Consider the following 25598-nt stretch of genomic DNA (forward strand, 5'->3'; position numbering starts at 1 on the left):
TTTAGAGCGTTGATATTAATTTATATGCAGATCGAGAGTACGGGTTCACAGATCTCAAAGGTGCTGGTACGAAAATAAATTAAAATATCAGTTTGGCGAATAAAGTTGATCGAATATATTTTCATTAGTTCGGACTGCTTTCGGACAGTTCCACGCAATGTGAGCCCACCATTCCAGGCAAGCAACAATGGAAAACACGGATAATCGCGGAACAGCTGGCAAAAGAGAGGAGCTGATATAAAATTTATTAAAGAGCTGGCTGCACTATCCACTGAGCTTCGAACGTCGCCCGACATTTTTTCCGTGCCGTTGGTATGCGATTTATTATCCGGCCGCTTGTTTAAATCCGACGTTCAAAAATCCACGGGTCATCGAACAATTCTCGGATCGATCTGCGCACCCACCCCCATATTGTTGAGGGAATAATAGATTTCGCGGTGATATTCGGCTGTTTGCGTTCCTCGAACTACCCCTTCCCCACCCCCTTCGATCCCGTGGAATTTGTTATCGCTCATTTTTGACCACATATGAACGCATCTGAACATTCGATTGCGTAATTTCTTATTAAATCAAAAATATGTTGTTTCACCGTGAACCGTTCAAGAGAAAATTATATTTTATATTTACAAGTCACGTGAAATTCGTTGAGCAAGTTACATATTTATTCCGTAAGCTTCTTTCCATTTAATAAATGAAACTGGTTCCGTAAACAACATCCTAAGAGTTTCTTCAGGAGTACGCACATTAATGTAGCAGTATCAAAGAAATAAAAAGATTGCTTTCTTTATGAAATCGGATCAGGAAGTAGGAGCGTTCAAGGAAGTATTAAGAAAATGTGCAACAGCATACAAATAAGTAAAGGTTCGAAATTTTGTTCAGAGATAATGACTAAATGAAAAATTCTGATTCTCGTTTAAGTATGCGAATATTATGTGAAAAATTTTTTAAAATCTACAGAAAATATTCTACGTATATTAAGCTTTGAGAAAATTAATACTGTACCTACTACCACCGGTTGACAAAACTATTTTACATATTTCATTTCGCAATTATTAAAATTATAGAGATACCTTCCAAGGGAAATGAATTATAATCAAAATCTAGCAGCATTTAAATAAATTCAATCTTGTAAATTTTGCAAGACAACGCGTGCTTTTCGATAGTTTTAAAACAGATTCGATATTTTTTCGGGATGGACCAGCCTCTTAACGTTGAAAAAACGTCGAGACTTACCGGATGGCCTAATATTTATTCCACGCGGAGAGAACAGGCTAATGAACGGGGAACCGGCATTTTTTCGGACGGCACACGCGACTTCGAATTACGGGACGGCTTAATTGCGAGCAAGGCCCGACCAAGGCAATTAACGCTCGGGGGTCGCGACAATATAAAATCTCATCCGATCGGCTCGCAGCCGGCCGATAAACACGCCGAGAATGTTAATTCCAGCGTGTCGGTCGCGAAATTAAATTCCATTCGATTTTATACCGACCAGATTCGCGAGCCTACCACTGCTTTTTTCTACGCGCTTTTTCTGTTCTATGTAACGCTCCCCCTACACCGCGCGGCGTGTTTACGGGGAACATGTTTGTTTTCGCACGGTCTGAAACGCGGAAAATTGAGATTGCGATCCCGCGTGCGGTTTTTCACCGTTTTCCGAGGACGTCAGCTTTTCCGAGTGAAACGCAGCCCACACGGTGTACCGTCGATCATTCTGCTGTAATTTCGATGCTAGAGACCAGAATTATATAAAAAAATACACTATGTAACAAAACAAAGTAAACTCAATGATGTAGAAGCAAAATTCGCTGAACTTTAAACACACATAACATTCGAACCAGTGAATTCCTACCATTAAAACTCGAATTTTCAGTATTTTCTGGCCAAAATCTGCTCGATTACATAAAAAACAGTTAAAAATGTCTGGTTTCCTGAAATAAAGTTTAGCCTAACTTTTGAACTACTGATCTACTAGGATTAAAACTTCGATTTTCGTTATTTGCTCGCCAAAATTTACCGAATTACATTTAAAAAAGTTCAGAATTTCTGGTTTCCTGAAGTAAAGTTTAGCCTCAAATGGGACACCCTGTATGGTAGGACGTACACAAACAGTGCGATGATCTTTTTGCTAATTTTTTAGGAACCTCCAAGCACTCGCTAATTAAATCGCGGCGTTCGATTACTGGAAAGAGTACTATAAATTCGCGTTGTGCACGTTGATCGGGAACGAAGCGATTTTTTGGGACAAGCTGATAAATCGCCGATAGCGAGAGGCGGTTAGGGGGATTGAATTTTTGAGGCGGGCGGACGCCGAATTTTAATTGGAATAACGCCAGTCGGCAGACAGTAATTCGTATTAATTCCGAGACCTTAATAATCTGGAGCCCGATTGGCCAGCCTGCCGAACCGACGATATTGGATTACACTATTGATTCGTCATTAATATCGATCACTTGGCGCGCCGCGCGCTACAAGTTTCATGACTATTCACTAGGAGCACTCATTGTTTCGCGATCACGTAATTAAACAAAGCTCTACGTAATCCTGTGGAACCGATTGCTGATGCTGCTGGATGCACATGCGCAGCGGCTTAATATGGAAAAACTGCGAGATGCGTTTCGAATGCGTGATTAATGGCCGACGCCCGTGGGTTTTCTTTGTGCGGACGCAAATCTGAAACACAGAGGTGCTTTCACGATTTTTTTTTTTAATTAAAGGCGCTAGTCGATCTAGTTATTGCTTTTTATAATCAAAACATGATTAAAGTATACATATTAAAATATAATAAAATACAAATTATCTTATCAAAAATCAGCTGCTTTTATAAAAATTGAAATATTTACTGTAGGACGCTGCGCTTTAATTACTACAACATTGGATAAAATTATCATTTTTACATATAACAAAATGTTCTATATTCTTTGAAGAACAAACAATATATCTACAAAGTTTAAAAGTTATATGTTTATTAGTTTCGCTTTAAGAAAATGATGAAAATTGTTTTTTAATCGTAATATTGTAGTATAAGTACCCTTTAATGTTCGATGTTTTCACAAAGTTTTTATAAAATGGTGTTAACTCTTCGCGTTTCTATGGTGTCAAGAAGCTACAAGATTTTCACGAGTTTCCGACATCGACTAATTGCTCAAATTTTCGCCGTTAATTGGTAACGTTCCGGAATTACGTTGATGAAACTCTGCTGGCGCGTTCTACGATTGGATGGAAGAAATAGTGTTCTTTAAACGATCCTAATCTGCCAGAATTAGTGGAATCGATCTGCAATCGCAGGATAATCCGGATGAAATAACTCGCAAACAGTCGGAGGATCTGAAAAATTGAACAGCGGATATTTGAAATTAAAAGTCCCATTGATCTCGCAATAAGAGTTGTAAATCTATAAATTGATCTCTAAAAAAAGATAAATTTTACTTACTCCTCTTTCAAAAAAATCTTCAATTTATTCTCACAATTTACGGTTTACAGTTCTTATACACTGTTGGTCTCAAGCTTCTGTTAGTTGTACAAATTAATTTATACTTATATCCAAATTTTTTATTGGGTTCATCAGTCACCTGTGAAGTGGTGTAACTGTATAGTAAATGGTGAGGATTATTTTCGAGACGACGCTTTTCATTTCAAAATATGAAAATCGCTATCCCCTCTACTTCTTCTTCGTTCGAAATAGGACGAAAGCCGATCCCGAGACATCGTCCTATATCGGAGTAATACTGTATCAGTGAAATATCGGCGTGAGTCAGAAATGATTCTGCATAGGCTTAGAAATCGCAGGAGTCCGAGGGTGGACAAATTTTTTAAATCAATGGCGGAGATAACCCGCGAGCACTCGTCACGGGGTAATTATGAAAACAGCGAGGGGAGAAACGAGAGATTTGCAAATCAGTCGTGGTAATCATCATCCAGCTATTACGGGGCATTACGGCTCATCGCCGTGCGAATTAACGTACGAGATATAACATTAGTTACGCATACGCGTTTTCTGATATGAATAATTGCACGCTTAATTGCATAAAATAATTCCCGAGGTCGTTATCTGCCCCCGTAAAATAGCATTACGCCGGTCCCAATCAATTGGCCGGTGTGGCATTGTTAACAGACGCGCGGCAGCCCGTAGTTTAATATTAATGAATGACGTTACGCTTCTCGAAATTAACAACCACCACCCCTCCCCCTCCTCACCATTCCTCGTTCGTCGATAAAGCTGTTATAGATACGTTGTTCTAATATACGACTATGAAAACGCGCCGGGAAGAGACCGGCAGGTTCAGGGATTAACAAAGATTTATGGAAACGATGATGTTGCTCCCGGTTATTATCAATTCGTTGCTGATACCCCGTAGAATCACCCTAATAAAAAGAACGAGTTATTCACAGTAATTAGATTACCAATGTTCATGCGTTTATACCGCGAATTGCAGTGCAAAACGTAAACGCGGTATAAACTGTCACTAAAATGTTGCACAATTATTATGTTAACGTTAAACCTGCCTACCACTAAAAGTGGCTACATTGCCTTATGCAAATGACACAATCGAATTAATATAGATTTTCTGCAATGTCTGTTATGGTACATATTGAAATAAAGAAATGTTTATAATCGCTTCCAATAGAATTAGCAGTATAATTCCAATAATTACCGGTAGATTTAGTGTTAACGCTTCTAACAGTGTTTTATAAAAGATTAACGATCGAGACGTTCTAAATGATTTTGTAGTAACACATTATTTCATTCGTGAATCCACAAAGTATTTTGAGCAGTGATAACTTTTCTTGAAACGAATTATGTTGAAACAAATCTTAGGCGAAAGTTTGTAAATTTGATAACATCTTTCTGAACATTAACGAATGATTGTACTATCTCATTTTGTTAAAAAATTGCACTCTTTGTTGCACCCTTGAGAAACTCACCCCCGTAATATTGTACATTCTAAGACGTCTGTCCCTTTTATGTGCAATCGAGCGAATAGTTTGTAACACTTTATCTGCCGAATTACACGATCCCCGCGACCCCCTGGCATCGTTCGACTGGATTTATGATATCCGCAGCGCGAAAAAAAAACGCGACCATTTCGATCGGACAAACGATTAATATAGAAATTCGATTCGGGGAAGTTCTTTCGCGAGATATCGACGGTTAGAAAGAAAGGCCATTATTGGAGAACTATCTGTGTCGTTACAGTCGCTGACGAGAACCCGGCACAGAGAGACACTACAGGGCAGACAAGAATCGAGAAGCTTCCCGCCGAGCGTGATCGCGTATGGGTCCGGGGCAGAGGTGGCGTCGGAAAATTCACAGGACGAAGAGAGGTCATTCTTTGACAGGCCACCACCACCCCCGCCGCCGCTGCCACCTCCACCGTCGCAGCAATCGCAATCGCAAATCGAGCAGGGCATCGATGGACTGGTCAAGGACGAAGAGGACGGCGCGAAGGTCGCGGATCTGGCCGATTCCGCGGCTGAGAGGGAGACGTCCCAGGAATTGATGAGGTAAATCTTCGTTGTAGATCTAAATCACATACTGAGACCCACCCTGTCTGCATCGGATACACTGATTTCTCTATATATGTCGCCAAGGCGTGGATGATAAACGTCGCGGAACTATCCCCACTACTAATAAGAAATTAGGCCCTGACATTTATTTAGAAGAGACGCACTACGTTAGGAGTTTGTAGTATTCGAACTGGTGAATATTAATTTATATAATTTTCACTGCGTTTTAGTAAGGTTTTGTGGAAAACGTACAAAAATGTTAAATATTACAATGTTTTCCAAAATCCACTTTTTCGAACAGAAGCTATTCTTGAAACATTTGAAGAATGTATTGCAGGAGCAAGAAACCAATTATTAAATAAAAAGAAAAAACAATTAATTAATTTTTTTTATTTACGTTAATAATCGTGGGAATTTATAAAAAAGGTTCACGCAGAGTTTGAAGTTGCAAAAGAAACACCTGAGAATTCTCGTTACGCTGAAAAGGAAATTAAATTGTCATTATTTAAATGAGAAAGAGAAACTTATACAGCCTTTCTTGTACTTGGCTAACACAAAATGTTGCTGGATAAACAGTGGTATAATTCACCGTGGCAATAAAAAAAGAAAAAAATTCACTGTGCCAGCAGAGAAATTATACATTGAAAGTGTCGTCGATGACGACAGGATTTTAATTGAGTTTTGTTGCTATAGGCTAGCGGTGGTAAGACCTGAAAGGACGACGATCGATGGGCAGGTCAGAAGAGTTCGTCACATGCCGAGGGACCATTATATTTCAAGGTGAGTGTCGATCCTCGTTTCTCTTACTTTCGCATTAATTACACTGTAACGTGACAGTGAATCCTTTGTATGTAACAATGTTCGTCCTCATTATCCCACATTCTTCGCACTTCTTAAAAAGAGGAAATAAGAAAAAAGACCCTGCACGAATCATGTCACCAATTTTTATTTAAACAATATTAACGAAGCTCCAATAGTTTCTTTCAAAAGTATTTTTTGAAACTATACGTGCATCGTAAATATATTTAGGAAGAGCAACAAAGCTTTTCCTAGAAGAAGTGAATTAGAACAGTGTTTTATAGTTGTCCAAAAATTGCTTGATATAATTTCATAATAACTCTGCCGGCGCGCCGGTTATGGCGGGTTGAGATTTCAAAGTTAATAAAGAGGAGACAGCGATTCCACTGAAAAATTCAAGCGTCTGAGACGCTAAATTTGTGACAGGAATCTGATTAGCCTCTTCGGGATTATTCGATTAGACATTCTGAAATTCGTGTATGTCAGGACTCGACGTCAGAGCGGAAAATAAAGTTTGACGTCGAGTGCGGAGTGACATGATCTATAGCGAGAAGGAGATTACAGAACAACGAGTTGGAGCAGGTCGAGGTACGACGCTTCCTTGGGCGAGGGCACGAGAGGACAGCAGGACGAAGGGGTGACACTTAGGGGGGACGCGTCTGGACCCACGAGGATCCCACCGAACACCATAGACCGGATATTCGACAACAGTAATAGGCGACAGTACGGCATGGGAATTGTCGGCAGATTCTTCGGGTGAGTCCAATTCCACATTATATTATTAGGACCTTGAATAAGTTCTCGCTGTTTCTTTTACAAAATAAAAGCTTTTACCCAATGTCCTTGCTTCTGGATCATTCCTAAAACTTTTAAACGTTATGAAACAGTTGACTCATCTACTTGTAATGTTTTTCCAAGTTCTGCTAGCGTCTGACATCGGTCTTGATCGAGTAATTCCTCCAACTTTTCGTCTTCAAATTTTTTCGGTGCGCCAAAACGTTCTTTATCCTCAAGTTCAAAATCATTATTTTTGAAGCGTCGAAACCAGTCTCTGCATGTCGTATCCGACAAAGCATTGTCACCATAAGTCTCAACAAGAATTCTATGTGCTTCAGCTGCAGATTTCTTTTGAATAAAGTAGTGCAATAAAATTCCCCGCAAATACACTTTATTTGGCACAAAAGTAGACATTTTCAGAACTAAGAAAAAATTACTTTGTTTACACTAAAGTGAACTACCATACACTGAAATTTAAGGTTAGATACACTACTGCCTTGCATGTGTGTTACCATTCGAAATTCCACGAACGGGGTACTGCTACTGTCATTTTTGAAGAAACAGCGAGAACTTATTCAAGGTCCTAATATAAATGCAGCTATAGATTTAACTGCAGCCCTCTAACTTCATCCCTGTTCATAATTTCTTAGAAGAAAAAGAAAATTTATATTTTTGCCATGTCTATGTATTCTCCAATAACTATCGCGATAGAAACTAAACTTTTTGGTCGTTAAAATTTCCAAGTGGTTAATAAAGTTTTCTCACATCTCCAAAAATAACGAAAATATTCAAATACTCAATGTGGCTAGATGGTATACAGCCCTGTCTATCAAAACGTAATACTGATTTGACTGTAAACTTGTGTTAATTCTCGGCGAGCGTAGTTTATCTTTCAAGCGAAATCACGCTGGAGGGAACATAAATACTGGGAAATTTATAAGCTTGGCGGATAGCGGAAGGTTTGTCCTTGATAGTGAACTTTGTTCGAAGTTGACAGCTCGATTCGTTCCTAAGATATAACAATTGAAAGTTGGGGTGCAAAATGTACGCGGCGGCCAAATAACCGGAAGGCGCCCTGACCTACCTGACTCGGGAATTGCGTACGCAGGGTCGGTGGTGGGGGTAAGGAAACGTTGAGTCTGGCCTTCGACCAGACCGGGGAAATTGAGGGGAATACGGTTGCCCTCCCCCTTTTACCGAATTAGTCACGTGACATTGTGACACATGTCCGATAGAGATGAGACGTGTCACGTGCTCGGACCGTGGCGGAAGCGTGGGGATGCTCGTCGCCGGAGAATGGTGGAATAGCGTCGTAGAAGGGGAAGGGTAGAGTGGGGGGCAAGTCTTAATCTGGCCTTCGACGCTTGAGGTAGGTCAGTAACAAGGTGCGAGTGAGAGGGGAAGGCTCTTATTGTTAGAACGAGACAGATATGGCGAACCGGCTACAATTAGGTCTCGCTTCAAACAACCATATCTCCTGAACGGTTCAAGATATCGGAATGAAACAAAATGCACCTTAAGCTACAAGTATCCCGACCTCTTCCAACGCCAGTTACACTGCAAAATCGTCAACGCTGCCGGCGTAATAAATAATTAAACTTTCAATCATTAGAATACATATTTTTCGACTTTTCGTGAAAAACGTTTTCTAAAAATTCAGGTATCAAACTTGTTACGCTATTGTAGAATATTTGTTGCATTTGGTTCTCAATATTTTTTTATTGAACTAATATGAGACGTAAAATAGCTGGTACTATTTACTCGATAGTGAAATAATGTCATGTGCAAATGTTGTCGGTTCTTTATTGTATTCAGCAGCAATGTCGGCTCAATTTGATGTTAAAAGTCACTGTCCGATTTGGTAAACATTACGGTGAAGAAATTGACTAACACACGCGGTGTTGTTATCGAGTTTTTCCACCTGTGTATTTTCGCACAGGCTCCTGAGTATTAATATTACAGAACCGTAAATAGCTGCGCGCAAACAACGATGAATAACGGGGAGGGGGGAGGGGTGGGGGATCATATCAGTTTGTTTGGACACGTATATACGTTTATTAGATACTGAGCAATCATTCTGCATTGTTACGATCGTTGTTCCGCATCGATGAAGGAATCGATTCCGGAACGGTCAATAAATGAATTTCCATACGAATAATTCTATTCGACGAATGTTTTTACCGGTGACTCGTCAAAACTCCGGCCCGTTTACAATTTGTCACAGCCGTGACACTGAATCGGAGAGCAATCGACACGACGAAACAAAAAAATTCTGCGAACGAACAATGGACGTGCCCCGACTTGTGAACGGTGCACTCTCGACGCCGAACTACGGAAGGAAATAGTGCGCAATCATTGCGCCCGCGCGACGATCGATATATTGAGGTTAAAAAATCTGGTCATTGTTCGATAAATAAACTAGTTTCGATTCTATCAGAAATCATACTTCGAACGCTGATACGGGGGATCTAGCTTCATTGTGCACAGAAAAAGATTTTTCAATGAAAACCAATATCGAATTTTCCGAAATTCCAGGCTACGTTCGATAAATAAATTGTTGGCTTGCAGATCAAGGATCCTTTATTTTTGTTAATAAACTGCATTTCAGTTCGGAGCGTTGTACGTAGTTTTCTAAAAAAACAAAGAAGAATTGTGATAGATTTTAAGGGTAGGAAAAAGCGATTAACAGCAGAGATTTTTTAGTCATTTTAGGGATTAAAACAGGAACATTGTTACGATTCTAAAAATTGGAAATTCTAATGCGACTCTAAAATCGAAAAATGAATATTCTGAGCTTCAAGCTTTGAAATAATAATAGGTAGTGCTATGGCACTACTAGTTCGAAGAGAGACTGTTTTGATTATGTACATTAATTATTAGTCATCGTTTTTCGAATAGTAAGAAATTCGATAAGTACAGAAAACCGGACTGCACTTTATTAAACGTTAACCTGGCTTTTTGAAATGGCCATCCTATTCCCTCTCACGATTCGTTATGAACTTCTGGTAAATGTCAGAAGTGAGAGAAGATTATGACGCAAAACTTTATGGAAAAAGAGCTGAGTGATATTTAAAAAATGTCAAGTGGAACATAGTCATCGATCGTGGAAGCCGATAAACATATCATTGGAAAATGTTCTCGAGATAGCAACACTTAAAAGTTACGAAATATATTTGCTAAAAGGTTTCGTAACGCGGAGAAAATCTAAAAGAACAAGATACAAACTATATTGAATTTCCACCTAACTCGAGAATCTAAAATATCTCTTGTTTTTTTATGATAGAAGAAAATTTCGGAGGAAAACATTAGATGGTTCAGAGGAGCAAATATTATGGTGGGTAAAAAAATTTGTTTAAGGTTATATTTTTTGAGATTTCAAGGTCGTCGAAGTTTTTTTAAATGGAATGATATATTTTTATTATCGCTATATGATAGCTGAGATCTAGACGAATCCAACGACCTGTAATATTATGACCTTCAGGTGACCTTGAGTATGAAAAATTCATAAAAGTGGGGCACTTGATGTAAATAGTGCAATAACGATGACATGATCTCCCTAGTATTTCAAGAAATGTTCTTGAACCTTTACCTTGATTGTAAACACGCTTACAATAATTTGTAAACACTGACATAAATTTTTCTCCTTTCGATGACTCTAATCAGTACCTTTAAGAAATTCATCGGGATTTATTCGATTGTGAAAGATAACGTTACTTCTCTGAAACGATGGTGTACAGTGATGCAGAAAAGACACAAATGATTTTAGTTTATGGTGAGGCTAAAAGTAACTCAGTACTGTACGCAGAAAGATACCCTGAGAGAAATAATCATCCTTCTCGACAAAGTTTTGATCGCATAGTTCAATTGTTTTGTAAAACAAGGAGTATTAAATGACTGTAAAGAAAACGATTTTGAAAACGTGATTTTGAATTATCCCCACTACCGTGGGGTATACCCCGTGAGAGGCCTAGAAGCTCGAAAGGCCTCGGACGCCTCGGACTGTAAACATAACACGGCTCGTGTATGTCTCCTGGTTGATACACGACGCTGGCAAGACTCGTGTTGTTGATATACGGGGTGGTTGGTAACTGGTGGTACAAGTGGAAAGGGGGTGATTCTAAAAAAAAAGAAGCGAAAAAAGAAGTCGAAAATATAGAATAAAATGTTTTCATCCGAAGCTTCGTTTTCGAGAAAATCGAGTTTGAAAATGCAGCAAGTACGCATGCTATTCGATAGGAATTGTCTGCTGCGTCTGATCATGACCTACCAATTCTACTTCCTGCGCACACTAAAGTACGCGAACCCGACGGATCTTTAAATTCGATTTTCTCGAAAACAAAACCTCAAACGACAAATTTTTATTCTATATTTTCGACTACTTTCTTCGCGTAGAATCACCCCCTTTTCGCTTGTACCACCAGTACCAACCACCCTGTATATCAAGAATTCACTGTACATACCGTCAATGTAACCACTAAACACAGCTCAAATTATATCGTGTTTAGTGTCATTTTAATCAGAAAAATGCCACGAATAAGCTAGTGAAAGTCCGATAAAAAATTAATGAAAAATACAGAAGTTTTGTAATTGGATTAGTAGTGGTTCACACCGATATACCCGACCCGATTACGCGGCATGTTTCTCGGCTCCTCGCCGGATATGCCCCCCAGTGGAGGGGTTAGGCGAACCGACTAAGATCCTGTTGCTCCGTTCGTTTTAGATCGAGTCTTTACTGTACTTACATACCAATTTTATTTTCTGTGTTGCAGAAGGTCATTTCGGAAGAGCGTGTCTCAAAAGCCAGACGTGCGAAAGCAATTGGATGACTTCGAGGATCATCGGCCGTATTTCACGTATTGGATAACCACCGTTCAAGTGCTCATTTTGATAATATCGTTAGCGTGTTATGGTTTCGGGCCGGTCGGCATGGACCTCAGTCACAGATCGGGACTGGTGAGTAATTACAGAAATTTACTATAAAAAAGAAATTCCTATAATTTACTAATAACTTACTAGAATTTTCTTCATTCGAGATTGTTCGAAAAAATTACAGTTCAACCAAAAATTGATTCGTAGTCGATACAACCGTGCATAAATTTGTTTAAAACAGAGGAGACCCTTGTCGTGCGAGGCTGAAGCAAAGAAGGCAGCGCTGCTTCGACGATCGGATAATAATCTTGTGATTGACGGTTGCAGGTCCTCGTGACAAGTCTGTCGTTGCAGCAAGTGGACTACCAGGAACCAGCGAATTTCTGGTTTGGTCCGAGGGCGGCGGATCTGATTCATCTGGGCGCGAAGTTCGCGCCGTGCATGCGTCGTGACATTAAAATCCTGAAGGAGATCGACGTCTGGCGGGAAAGAGAACGCGACACCGCCTGCTGCATCCGTAACGACGACTCCGGCTGCGTGCAGTCCAGCAAAGCAGATTGCTCTGTGAGTTCTCATCCTGTTTTCCCAGCGCGATGCATTATAAAATAGTTCGCCGTATCATTCCGCGCGCTGTCGGTCGTATATTTATAATATGATCTTCTCTTTTGCGAACCAACTGGTCCGGGGATTGAGATCTACTGCTACGGTAAATTCCACTGATATTTATCAACGTTCGGTGTTCACGCATGTCATTTCATACATTTCTTCAGGAAAACCAAACATTTCTTTCAGCTTTCTTCCACAGCTTAGAATTGCACACTGTTTACTCGATATAGTTCCAAAAACACGGGTCTAACCAGCGACATATATCGACTAGGACATATTATTCTTTGATCCACGCCGAACGTAGAAAAGAACAGCGAAGCTCTAGAGGCCTCGGTTCATGGCTCCTCACGGGGTATACCTCGCGGCAGTGGGGATAGTTCTGGGACTTTTATCGGCTAGGCATTTGGGACATATATAGAGTAAACACTGTAATGATAGAGTAAAGTCATCGAAGCTTGTATGCACCTGAGATCTGTTTTTATCCTTTTATATTTCAACGAAGTAGTAACGTTCAAAAGAATTTAATTTATCAGAAATCTTTCTGTGCTAAAAATTGTATTCAACTTATTTTTGCGTTTATTCTTTTCGAATGAACTGTTTCACTGTTATTGCATGGAGATCCACCCTTCAGCAACGATATTATCATGCACTGGATACACTGACTCTCAAAATTATTATTTTCCAACACCTACAAGAATTGCATGAAGATATTTCTTTTACTGTCGCCATCAGTTTCGATACTGATATTGTATTTCCTTAATCAATTATTTTTCATTCCGTCACTAATGTTTCCTTAATGAGACTGCGATGTAGTTTACGTTGCCATTAACTTTTTTCCGTCTGACTGCGACACTGAATGACGCTTGAAATTTCAGAACACGATATCGACCTGGAAAAAGTGGGGACCCGGAGACAGCGGACCCGGTGGACGGATAAGCGGATCAGTTTGCGGATTGGATCCAAAGTTTTGCGACGCGCCGGCAAGCATAGCGCCGTACGAATGGCCGGACGACATCACTAAATGGCCCATCTGCCGAAAGACTAATCCGTTCAACCAACGGTTTAGGTAAATTCGTTATCCCTCAATTCTTCCCTGCTTCGTCTCACGCCGCTATCATTTTCCCCTGTGTTTCCCTTTTGTATCAACCCTTCTGCACAAGCAACAGCCAGTCGAAAACTGTCCAAACACCACTCCGGTGAACGTGCATTGAGCGTCAATACTCCTTCACAATAAATCATTTACACTCTTCAAGTGACGATACATTAAATTAAAATGCATGCTCAAATTGTGTAAATTTAAACGTTTCTATGAGGACGAGACAATTTTTTTCATGTCTAAATTTGGCATAGATTTAAAGATCGAAGCTTCTCCTTCAAAATGACGACTCGAAAATCGTTGCACGATTTTTTCAAACCGTTCTATTGATTTTTAAAGAGTAGGCGGTAAATATGAACCTGATAAGAAAAATCCTATGCTCCTTTTCTTCCTTGCGACTTAAATCACACGTATCATAGAGAATAAGCTAAGAAGAGACTTCGAAAGTAGAGACTTCGCGCTTTAAGATGAGCCTGGGTTCATTGTTGTACGATTTTTTTTCACGAAGTTGTAACAGTTTGAACATTAGCAATTTGTGGCAAAGATTCAAGTGTTCAATGACTTGTGGACGACGGTTGTTGTATTGTTTGAAGATTTTACATATTCACAAGGACTACTATTGCATTATTATTACAATCAGATGATGTTTGAGGTGATGGTGATGGTGAACAGTTAAAATCGAGGATAATCGTTTGCGCTGTCCAACAGTAGAAACGGCAGCCAACGGGGCACCGGAAGCTTTCCTGTGGGCAAGTACAAGCACAAAATGGCGGAACACATGGTCTGCGAGGTGATCGGGCATCCATGCTGCATCGGTATCCACGGGATGTGTCGAATCACCACGAAAGAATACTGCGACTTCGTGCACGGTTACTTCCACGAGGAGGCGTCCCTCTGTTCCCAGGTCGAGTGTTTGCACGACGTTTGCGGCATGATCCCCTTTCTCCATCCTGAGTGGCCGGATCAGTTCTACAGGCTCTTCACCACCATTTTCTTACATGCCGGGTAAGTTCCGTGCACAAGATTAATTAATCAGCTACAATTGACAGGCGACATTTTGTTCTTCAATATTCTACATCAAACTTACTATTATTTACGTCGAATCAAATTGTTAGACTGTTAGTCGTGATATCCTGTTGGTTAATGAGTGAAACTGATATTCAAAAAATTAATAAAAATCTCTTAACAAGTATACTGCGGATTTTATGGATTTGTGACAAAAATAACTAGATGAAACACAAGACTGTGACAACAGTTAAAGTATGTACAAATTTTACTGTGTTACTTTCAGCTCATTAAAATTATATAGGAAAATTAAATGAATATCTGTGTAGCTCCTGTGCCTTGCGATTAATATAAACAATTTTTGTTTTGCATAAAAATCCGCAGTTTAGTTATAATTAACCCTTAAATGGTATACTGGGGTCTCTTTGTGTTGTACGATAATTGCAAATATGATGTTTCTATAACTTCTTTAAAATATTTGGATTTTTTAAGATTATTTAGTAAAGGTATCTGAGTTTATACAGAATTTTAGAAAGATCCTAGTATGATACTTTGTAAAATTATTAATCACTGTAGCACTTAAGGGCTAAATCTCTTTGATTTTTACAAGACTCCTATAACTGGCAAGTAAGATATCAAGATTAGCTTCTTTCATAGTCCTGTATATAACGACGACTGTTTGCTGCAAGTGTCACTGTAATTTAGAGATGTTTTGGGTGTCCCTGTCATGTAAGACACTTTATTGACACGTTACGACCGACTCTGTTCACAGAATTCTCCATCTATCCATCACGCTATTGGTTCAGTACTTCCTCATGCGAGACTTGGAGAAGCTTACGGGGTCGCTTCGCATCGCTTTGATCTATTTCATCGGGGCTCTGGCTGGCAACCTGGCCAGTGCGATATTCGTACCTTACAGGGCGGAGGTGAGTTATAAATTTCAATTTTCGTACTCCAGCCGTGTCAGTCCGTGGCTCCGAAAATGATTCAGGTCGCCTGCAACAGAGACGTCATGCACCGGCACTATTTCAAGACCATGTAACATATACGAGAATGAAAATTTGTAGCATCTGTATAAAAACAGTTCACATTCTTCAAAACCGTATCAAAGAGACACTAAAGTACAAGCACAAAAGAAACTCTCCTTCGTCACTTAACCCTTCATTTACGAAATTTCTCAGAAGTTTTTAAAATTTATGTTAACTTTTTTAAATACTTAATTTCGGTACGAGTAAACACCCTATAGCACAATTTTCATTATTAGGTCATCGCCAAGGTCATTATTTACATGGAAATAGTATAATGATGTAGCCATTAGTCAATATAGCCGATCATGATATAGTATATGATTTTATAATATGGCCTCATAAAGTTCATAACTTATAAGTCCCGTCAGTAAATAAAGGGTTAAACATTGAAATTCAACATACAATATTCCATAAGTCCAATTTTCATTTTTTAAGTTTTATTCGAAGCTTACCACTATCCACAAATATTTATCAACTAGAACAGTGCATGTTTTAGCCTAATGATTTTATTATCCTACACTCTCCACCGAGTAACAACATATTCTCCGTTGTCCAATTTTTCGTTAACATGAATGATGGCTACAAAATGTATGGTTTAATTTTAACTAATTTTCACCGAACGATTTAATTACCGCGTATCCTCCACCGATCAGAAAGTACCATTTTCTCGCGTGTACACAGGAGCCAAGGTCGTTCGTCCGAAACTCTAATTCGCTGATCTGTCTGTAATTGCCGGGCCCCGATTGGCACGGTTTTATTAGCCGTTGCGAAGCGGCGCGGCGCGGCGCGGCGTACCCGCCGCCGCTAAGTTTTAATTGAATAATCTCAGGGCGCGTTTAATGGAGCATTTCATTGTGTATCGTCGATTTAATCGACTCTTTGACCCGGGCGACGGCGGCGCGCGGCGTAATTGCTTAGGGACCACGTTGCCGCGCCCTGTGACTCATATCCACGAGAAATGGTAACGGTATTACAATCGTTCGTTTTACGGCGCCGTTCCCGCTGCACCCAACGTCTTATCGCCCAATAGTTTACCCGTTAACACCCCGGCGAACTCGGAGTTGTACGTCAATTCCATTCCGTCGTCCCTATTGCCGAGTGCACCCGCCGCGCTGCCGGCATTGGAGGAATTGCGCGCAGCCCTAGGCGAACAACGCAGAGGAAAGTGCCATTGTCGGCGAGCTAATATAGTTGAATTCGTCTTAATTACACCGGTCGAAGGATCCTCCTGTCCCGAGGAATGATCACTCTGAACTCTACACCCCGAACATTAATTACATGGTTCGCGCTGCCTGATTACGCTCGCGGCGAATTTTGAGCCTGGTCACGTTCCGTGGTATCGCGAGGTCGTTTGTATTACCGTAGACGTACAGAGTGGGTTGGGAACTAGGATGTAAAATTACCTGTCGATTGCGATGATCTTGCTACCTCAGAAAATGTCAGATCTAAAAGTGTCCAACTGCGTCCTCCGAAATACAACGTTTCTCTTTTAAAACGTTTCTTTATGCTATCAGAAGGTTGTTTTAGTTCTCATTGACTCACCCTGTAGATTGAGGGTGGTTCACCGTGTGTCCTGTTATTATTAGATGGATCCTTGTGGAAGATAAAAATCTTGTGCATCAGTTGCAAGCAACAGGAACTGCATAGACATTTGTTTCCTCCCTGAAGAATCTTCTTGACACGTTCGTCAGCACTGTCGTCGACATTAGACGTCCACAATCTCGCAGTTTATTTTCAGACTGGAATTACCGAAGACTAAAAGTAAGATTTAGAAAACGTTTCATAAAAATCAGAATTATTTGGTGTTCATTGCGATACGAGCACGAGTCATATCAAATTATTCGATAATTTTGTACAAAGACCCCTTTGTAGATTTAATGACAGTAAAATAATGAATTTGATGTGTGTGACTTCTCTGATGGTTCTGGTGCTCTTGTGCTTTTCATTTGATTGGCAGTCAAGTAAATCGAAGGAATACCTGGCGAACTACCCTGAACTACTAAATTCCGAACACGTTCAATGATTTTGTCGGCTTCTGTTATGGTAATCGGTCTCCCCGGGACGCAGAGTTACTTCGTCTCAATCATGACAGCCATATTACCGTACGCGCAACACTCCTATAACGACGTACTTCCTCGTAATTGTCGTGTTACGCGAGATTGTGTTATGCTACACTACGAGCCAACGATACGGCTGTACGCGAAATTTCCATAATACGCGTAATGTTTCTTTACAGCAATGGAGATAATTCGCGAAAATTCAATTCTTGTTGTAACTCTAATGTCAGAACAAATGCTTCCACTATATTGCATTTGATCCACTCACTTCTACAGGGTGTTCGACTGCGGGTAGGAGAAAATTCGAGGGGTGGTTCTCCAAGACATTACAAGATGAAAATGAAAAATAAAAAAATTGCGATTTCGGCTTCATTTATTAATTATTATCGATTATAAATCCGCCTAAAATGCGGCAACCCGACCAACAGAGGTGTACGTCGCTTACGTCATAAAGGCGCGCGACAGTGATAAATCCGCAGTTAGGTCATACCTTAATAACAATTGCAATAAATCTCAGCATAATATTTCAAGAAAGTATAGTCAAAGTTCATAAAAATAGCCATAAAAAGGAAAGCGATTTTTGTTTACCCGTTTATTCGCGACAGCCGCCACGTGAACCCAGTTTCCGGTTTTCCCAACTTCATGGGAACAAATCGTTTCCCGACCCGAATTTCGAGAGGCCCTATACTAATTCACGGAAACGCTTTGCCAAATTCCAGGTGGGTCCGGCTGGCGCGCACTTCGCCCTTCTGGCGACCCTAATCGTCGAAGTGCTGCACTGCTGGCCGATGCTGAAGCACCCTCGGCGAGCGCTCTCCAAGCTGATCTTCATCCTGCTGTCTCTGCTGGTGCTGGGCATACTGCCGTGGGTGGACAACTACGCGCACCTGTTCGGCTTCATCTTCGGGTTCCTGGCAGCGTACGCATTGATGCCTTTCATCTCGTTCGGCCACTACGACCGTCGCCGTAAGATCTGGCTGATCTGGATCTGCATGATCCTGATCGTGGTGTTGTTCACGCTACTGCTGGCACTGTTCTACAACGTGCCGGTGTACGAGTGCGAGGTGTGCAAGCTGTTCAACTGCATCCCGTTCACACGGGACTTCTGCGCCTCCCAGAACATCAACTTCAAGCGGGAGGAGCCCGTATGACACACGGGGCCGTGCTTCGAAGTCGTATTCGAAACATCATCATCATCGTCATCGTCCCTCGGTAATACGGACTGTTCCCGGTGGCAGCTGGTGGTCCTGGCGTTCCTGTGGGATCCTGGGAAGCTGTCTCGCAGCCGTGATCTGTCGAGGATCACTCTTCCGGCCGCCGCCTGGTGAATTAAACCGAGGGACTCCACTTTGGCCAATCGGCAACGAACCTTGAAAGAGATACACGTGTTCGTCGCCACGGACGAACGACACTGCCTTAATCTTAATAAAACCGTCCGTCCGGGGGCCTAGAGACTCCCCGCGATCCTCTTCTTCTTCTTCTTCAGCCGTGGCCCCCGGGCGGAGTGTACATATTAGCAACACGCGCCTTTAAATAAGCGACAGATCCTGTACAGGATCCAAGAAGAGCGAGATCGAGTCCCCGAACGTTTTGCTCGGGGATCCACGGAGAAGAGAGACCCCCTACCCCCAACCAACCACCCCACCGCCCACCCCTCGCCGTTGGATCGAACGGACGAGGCTACGGGGGTCTCTTGATGTGTACATAGCGAAAGCCGACGACTCTTGTTACATACGATATACATAGGGACGACCCTGATTACCTTTTAAGTTGAACGGGGCGAGGGAATGTTGGAAGCGCGAGGACAACAGGTGAGAGAAACGTGTGCGCACAGTGTGTGTGTGTCGAGCACCCCGCAAACCTCCGACGCCGGAACTATCTGTGATGGGCCGCGCGGTTGTCTTCGAGAATATTTTTCATAAGCCACGCGCTGAACGGCTGTCAACATCCAGGGAGGATCCCGTAAATCCCCACCGGTCACCGCGGAATCGCATGAGCTTAATTTTAAGGTCGAGGGAGAAAAAACGAATGAGGTAGGGCGGAGGGGAGATCGAGGGGGTCCGGGCGAACAGTTCATAACGGAGGAGGACGACGACGACGGAAAGTGTTAACGATAAGTATCCAGTGAAACGAATCAATTTTTTATAAACGACGCGCGAGAGTGTGAGAGAGAGGGAGAGAAAGAGAAAGTGAGAAAGATCGACGGGAGCGATATCAGGACAATTAATCAATTTCCACCCTGTACATAATTGTAGACGCGAAGAGGAGGAGATCGGTGTTCATGAGGGAGGGGGGGATGGACCGAGGTGTGGTTCGAATCGTGGTTCACTTGTGGCAAATGATTGGCGACGAGGGTGAGAGACAAACGGAACGGCGTTCGTGAACGTGTATTTTATTATGACGAGTATGCGAGGGGATGCTTTTTGCTGGAGGAGTCGTGTTTCCGTTGTTTTGGCGTGTCGTGGCGAGTTTCGTGGGGAGCGTGTTTCATGTTGCACGAGGATCAACGGATTTTAGGTTTGCGATATATTTCGTTCTTCTTGGTTTTACGATTTGCTTCGAGGACACTGCCCGAGTGTATGAATGATGTTAACCCTCATCCATCACTCGTGCCTATTCAATCCGTATGTCCAGACAGCGGATTTTATGCATTTATGGCAAAAATGAGTAGGCGTAATTTAAAATGGTAAAAACATTCGAAGAATATTAAAATATTATTATATTATTATCAAGCTATTGAACATGTTAAGAAAGAAAATACATTTCTATTTCACTCCAGTTTTTGTTTTGCACAAAAATCCGCTGTCTACTTGTGTCAGGGCTTGATAATTATAAATTGTTTTACATTTGTGGCATACTCACTGGCATTGAGACTATGAAGTATATTGTTCTTGAAGATCGTAGCTAATACAGTATTCACTTTCTGTATTTTACTAACCAGTTTACTTTTGTTATTTATTAAATTGTTGTCCTTTAAGTCAACAGTAAAGAACAAAGCTGTGAAAATAAGGGATGGATGAGGATTAAGTCAAGTATATAAAAAATATGTATTTCAACAAAACTCCTATCCTTCGAAGATTTAAATTCTGTTTTTGATCAATCGAAAATGAAATGACATGGGTTTAATATTAAATGGTAAGGGATTCTTTAGTTTATAATTTTTGTATGCTGCGTCAAGAGAGGATTGCAAATAGTTTTATCTGTTTTTAATGCTGTGTGTTGACTCGCGAGAATTATTCTTGAGAGTATGGCATCAATTTGAAATGATTGCTCTCGAGAGTTGAATTTTCAACACGTGGAGCAAGTCTTTTTTATCTCGTTGCGACATAACATGCTCTGATCGTGTCTCTTGATGAACTGTTGGCGGATTTGGTAATTACATGACGTTCTAATTAATTTTTAGAAGTACTTTGAACAAGGGGTAACGCAATGGTAACGCAATTCTTTGTTCAGTAAGAAATTTCAAAGAATATGTACTATACGAAAATTTTAATTTTTCAGTTTCTATTTTTATTTGAAAAAATTGCCTCTTGCGGTACTTTTATGGCTACTGTTTCAAGCGCCAATGTGTTAGATAAAATTTCTTTGTAACTAACTAAAAGCTCTAATTTTAAATTGATTATCAAGCTTAGCAACAATTTGGTTCATTAAGAGCATTGTACGTTGAGGGAACGTGCTTTCTGTTTACGTTCGTGTGTGCTACGAGTCTTTCAGTATTTGCAAACTACTTAATTTTTACAATAGCCTCGGTATCAAAAAATCCATAATACAAAACGAAGCTTCGCTGATTTTAAGGTTTCGCGATGCCTGAAGAACTAAAACTACATCTCAATGATTTTACCAAAAAGAAATTTGTGTTACACCTTGCAATTACTATTTTATAACATCGCGAGGCCTTAAGAGATTTATTTATCAGCCAACTCAAAGTATTGTAGACTAATGCTGCGTTGTAATGCAGCAGCTTTAAACAATCTGAAATTCGTTGCATCGATTACACTATGTAGTCCATAAATGTGAAGGCATGGTTTTCTATCCTCGTACGTGTTGAGCATGCCACGAAAACGAACGACGATCCACGATACGTCGATTTTTAATAAGAATTTATAACTCTTTGTGATTGTACCCGGTGATCATTATTAATTGGAGCAACGCGAAGTTAATCTATAATCTAAATGCGCATTAACGGAGCATTATAGTGGGTCTATATAACGATGATTAACAATTATCAAGTATCTAATCGGAAAAGCAATTTTTATACAATTCCTCTTTGTATTCGACGGCTAATATCTAAAGTTACAAAATTTATTGGAAAAGTATTTATATACATATACCGTTAATTTCTCCTTTAACGCATCGTGAGAGGGCGAGAAGCAAAATTGGTGCAATAAACGTATACATTTTTACTTAGGTGTGCGTAAGATATATAAATAATCGAGGAGAACATTTAATTTTAATATACTCGTATACATGTACTATGAAAGATCGATGATTTTTCCTATTTTTATTGGTCATTGACTTTCTCTACGTAAATTAATCACTTGGCGAGCACAACAATTACGATAATCGAAAACCATGCTCGTTGACGAAAGGAAACCAATTCGTGAAGTCTTTAAATTCGTTTAAACAATTTCTGTCGACAAACGAAATTGATGCTTTTTGTCATTAGTCTGACGACGATGCGCACAATATATTCCACCATGTATTAACGATCACTAGACTGCGGATTTTGTGCATTTAAAATAAATGTTAAGTAGATGAAATGCAAAACAGTAAGAAAATTCAAAGATTTTAAATGTTCCATTATTTTCATCTTATTGCAATTATTAAAAAAAAAAAGAAATCTATATAGCTCCTGTAGCTTGAAAATACATAGTTCAGACAATTTTCATTTTGCATTAAAATCCGCAATCTAATAATAAACATGGGTCCACATGTTGCTTTGTGGAGAACCGACAGTATAAAACGATTAAGCGATAATTAGAAGGCAGATCATGTGACAAGGGAAACCATACTTTTTGTTCTACCGATTCATCTTGATTTCTTGGAAGAAAATGAACGTGACACTGAGCTTGATTAAATTTCCATTCCTAGCCTTATAATATTTTATCGAGTTTAAAAAATCATGAGCATTATATTCTCTCAATCAGTATTGAACGTTCAAATTAACTAACTTTCGACTAACATTTATAACTTATTTTCTCGAGGAATTTGCTGAGATAGTTTTATAAAAATATTTTAAAGTTAGGTACCAAAGAACGTACAATGTTTAACAAACTGCCTTCAATATCCAAGAATCAAGATATTGTCGGAAAGTTGAGCAAAATTCGTCACTATTTGTCATTGTTTCGGCTGGTTTATAATATTAGAACTACCGAAAGTGAAGGAATGTCTTTTTTATTAATAATGTGATAGATTTTTCAAGAAGTACAAATGAATGATTATTTCTTCGTTGACTTATTGCGTAAAAAATCATTCCAGAGTAAATGTTTCGGTGGCTCCGTTGACAATTAACATTCCATTATCGCTTCCTGGTTTCGATAGGCAGTATTATTGCAGTGTTACCTTGTTATAGGCGCCTCCATAATCACATTAATTAAATAGAACCTCATTTCCCCGGTTAATTGTTACATCAAATAAATGGAAATAAATTATTTCGAATTTAAGCTATTTTTGTGATCCATATAAATGCGAAAAAATTCGACGTGCTAAAAATATTTACAACAATTATTGCTTCGAGTGTACATCATTAAAAAGAATTATTTGTTGGATTAACAAAAAAGAATCAATTAATTAATTCCACATTCCTGAATAACAGGTTAATCTACTGAATTTCGAAGATTTGTGTAAATCATAAATGCATAAGGATTGAATGAAAATATATAAACATTGCCAACGGTCTGAGGGAAGATTAAAAACGTCGTGGAAAGTAGAAAATGGTGGTTGAGCGCGCCTACAACGAGGAAACGCCGCCTTTCGCTTAGTATAGCAAAGTCTTGTTCCAAGCCGAACGGAGCTACACGATCTTAGTCAGTTTGGCTATCCTCTCCACTGGGGGTGTACCCCGCGACGAGCCAAGAAGCTCGGGGCTCGATTGGGCTTACATCAAGACTTTACTGTATTATATAGTGATTTCTGGACGTGTGTGAAGCGTGAGACACGAATGATTTAGCGACTGGTTCGAAATTTTGTGATAAAAAGAGTGTTTGAACAGGCGAGGTAGTTCGGATCAACGTGAAAAAGAGTTCGCGAGGATCGAATGAAGGAAAACAAAAGCGATTGGTTTAAGAAGAAGAGGGGGTCCAGGACCTTCGACGGCACACAAAACACACACACACACATGCAAACAGACACGCACTTAAACGAACATAAAACTGCCAAACATACACCACCGAACACATTGGAGAAACAACAACTTTTCGGATTATATAAATATATAAATATATAAATATATAAATATGAGTATATAAATATACACGTATACATAAAAAAAAGGTACGAGTTAAGGAGAGCAAGGTGGACCGTGGCGATTGTCGACAAGCAAAAAAAAACATATTGTTATTATTGTAAATGTGTCATATACAGGTAATAGCATGCCATACGAAGAAGAGAGAGAGAGAGAGAGAGAGAGAGAGAGAGAGAGAGTGAGTAAGTGTGTGAGTGAGAGAAAGAGAGGAAGTCAACGGAGGGAAACGAGTAAACAAATTCGAGAATACCTTCGATATTTCCATACCGATCACGGCGAGGTGGAATGTCGTCTTTCGCCGCGGGGACGATGAGAATGTTGACTGCGTTTATGGTCGCCTTGGCTAAGGGAGGGACTGGCCCAGCGGATAAAATCAGTGGATAAAAATTTACTTGAAAGTAAAACATTTTTTTATTTTTTACCTTTCCACCGGTGGTTCCGAGCTATTCACACATTTTGTCGAATTTATTAGAAATTTTTTGGCATTTTTTTTATATTTCTGATTTTTAAATAAACCCAGGGACGTGTTTCTTTATTGCATCCTCTTTGGTTTTCAATGTATTAACCAGTGTGTGATCATTAACAATAATCATTAATATTTCTCATATTTAAATATCATGGCAAGCTATGTTACATTTTAGAATTTCTTTATTGAATTTTTATTTTTAGCTGAAACGTTAAAATTGGATGCGAAATTGTGACGAAATGATACAGCTAACGATGAATTTAAAATCAATTTTTAATCGATATCTGCCAGTCAACAATTCAATAAACACTGGTAAATACACGACATTCGCATTACATTGTGATTGTTCATTAATTTTCATGAAACGTAAACGTTTTCAACTTTTCATCGTTTATAATATTATGCTATATATCAATTTTCATGATTTAACCGTCGTGTATTTTTATATAATTTCTTTTATGATCACCATTTAATTCATCATTACAATCAGCCTAAGTGTAGTAATATTTAATTAATCTCACAAAACAATTACATAAACTACATTCATCGATCATTATTTTAAACTTGATCCCGTGTTCTCGCTTTCGATTAACATTCAAAAAATTCCCAACCAGATTAGAAGAAACCGATCCAAAAATTCCGAACGTACACCGCTGATGCAATAGCCTCAGCAGCTAAAATCGCGTGCTATTCGCCTAATCGTGAGATCGCGTGGACAGAGGCCATTTTAGGAAAAGCCAGCGCTCGCTCCCAAGCCGAGGCGTCGCCCAAAAGTGCTTAACGACGTTTAATCCGAAAGAGTCACCATCCGACGTAGAGATTGTGTTTGTTTGACATACTCGTTTTTTGAGCAACTCGACTAGCTGAGAAACGTGTCGCACGGGTAACCCCGAAATCTGCATTGTCGACGCGTGACGAAACGATT

General features: G+C 39.9%; 1 protein-coding gene across 6 annotated transcripts in view; it reads left to right on the top strand.

The window, feature by feature from the left end:
- Nucleotides 1-19018, top strand: part of Rho-5 (rhomboid-5) — a 365864-nt gene extending 346846 nt beyond the window's left edge. For 2 of the 6 annotated variants that reach the window (XM_076794749.1, XM_076794757.1), the window contains exons 7-16: nt 5198-5505; nt 6202-6288; nt 6871-7062; nt 11853-12036; nt 12280-12516; nt 12632-12658; nt 13434-13624; nt 14363-14659; nt 15432-15585; nt 18464-19018. In XM_076794749.1, coding sequence (XP_076650864.1) covers nt 5198-5505; nt 6202-6288; nt 6871-7062; nt 11853-12036; nt 12280-12516; nt 12632-12658; nt 13434-13624; nt 14363-14659; nt 15432-15585; nt 18464-18895 — 2109 coding nt within the window. In that variant the 3' untranslated portion in view covers nt 18896-19018. The remainder of the gene's footprint in view (nt 1-5197; nt 5506-6201; nt 6289-6870; nt 7063-11852; nt 12037-12279; nt 12517-12631; nt 12659-13433; nt 13625-14362; nt 14660-15431; nt 15586-18463) is intronic. The other 4 variants (XM_076794785.1, XM_076794794.1, XM_076794766.1 and 1 more) reach the window with 3 other exon arrangements.
- The last annotated feature ends 6580 nt before the right edge of the window (nt 19019-25598 follow it).

The sequence above is a fragment of the Halictus rubicundus genome, chromosome 1, assembly GCF_050948215.1.
Source record: "Halictus rubicundus isolate RS-2024b chromosome 1, iyHalRubi1_principal, whole genome shotgun sequence".
NCBI lineage: Eukaryota > Metazoa > Arthropoda > Insecta > Hymenoptera > Halictidae > Halictus > Halictus rubicundus.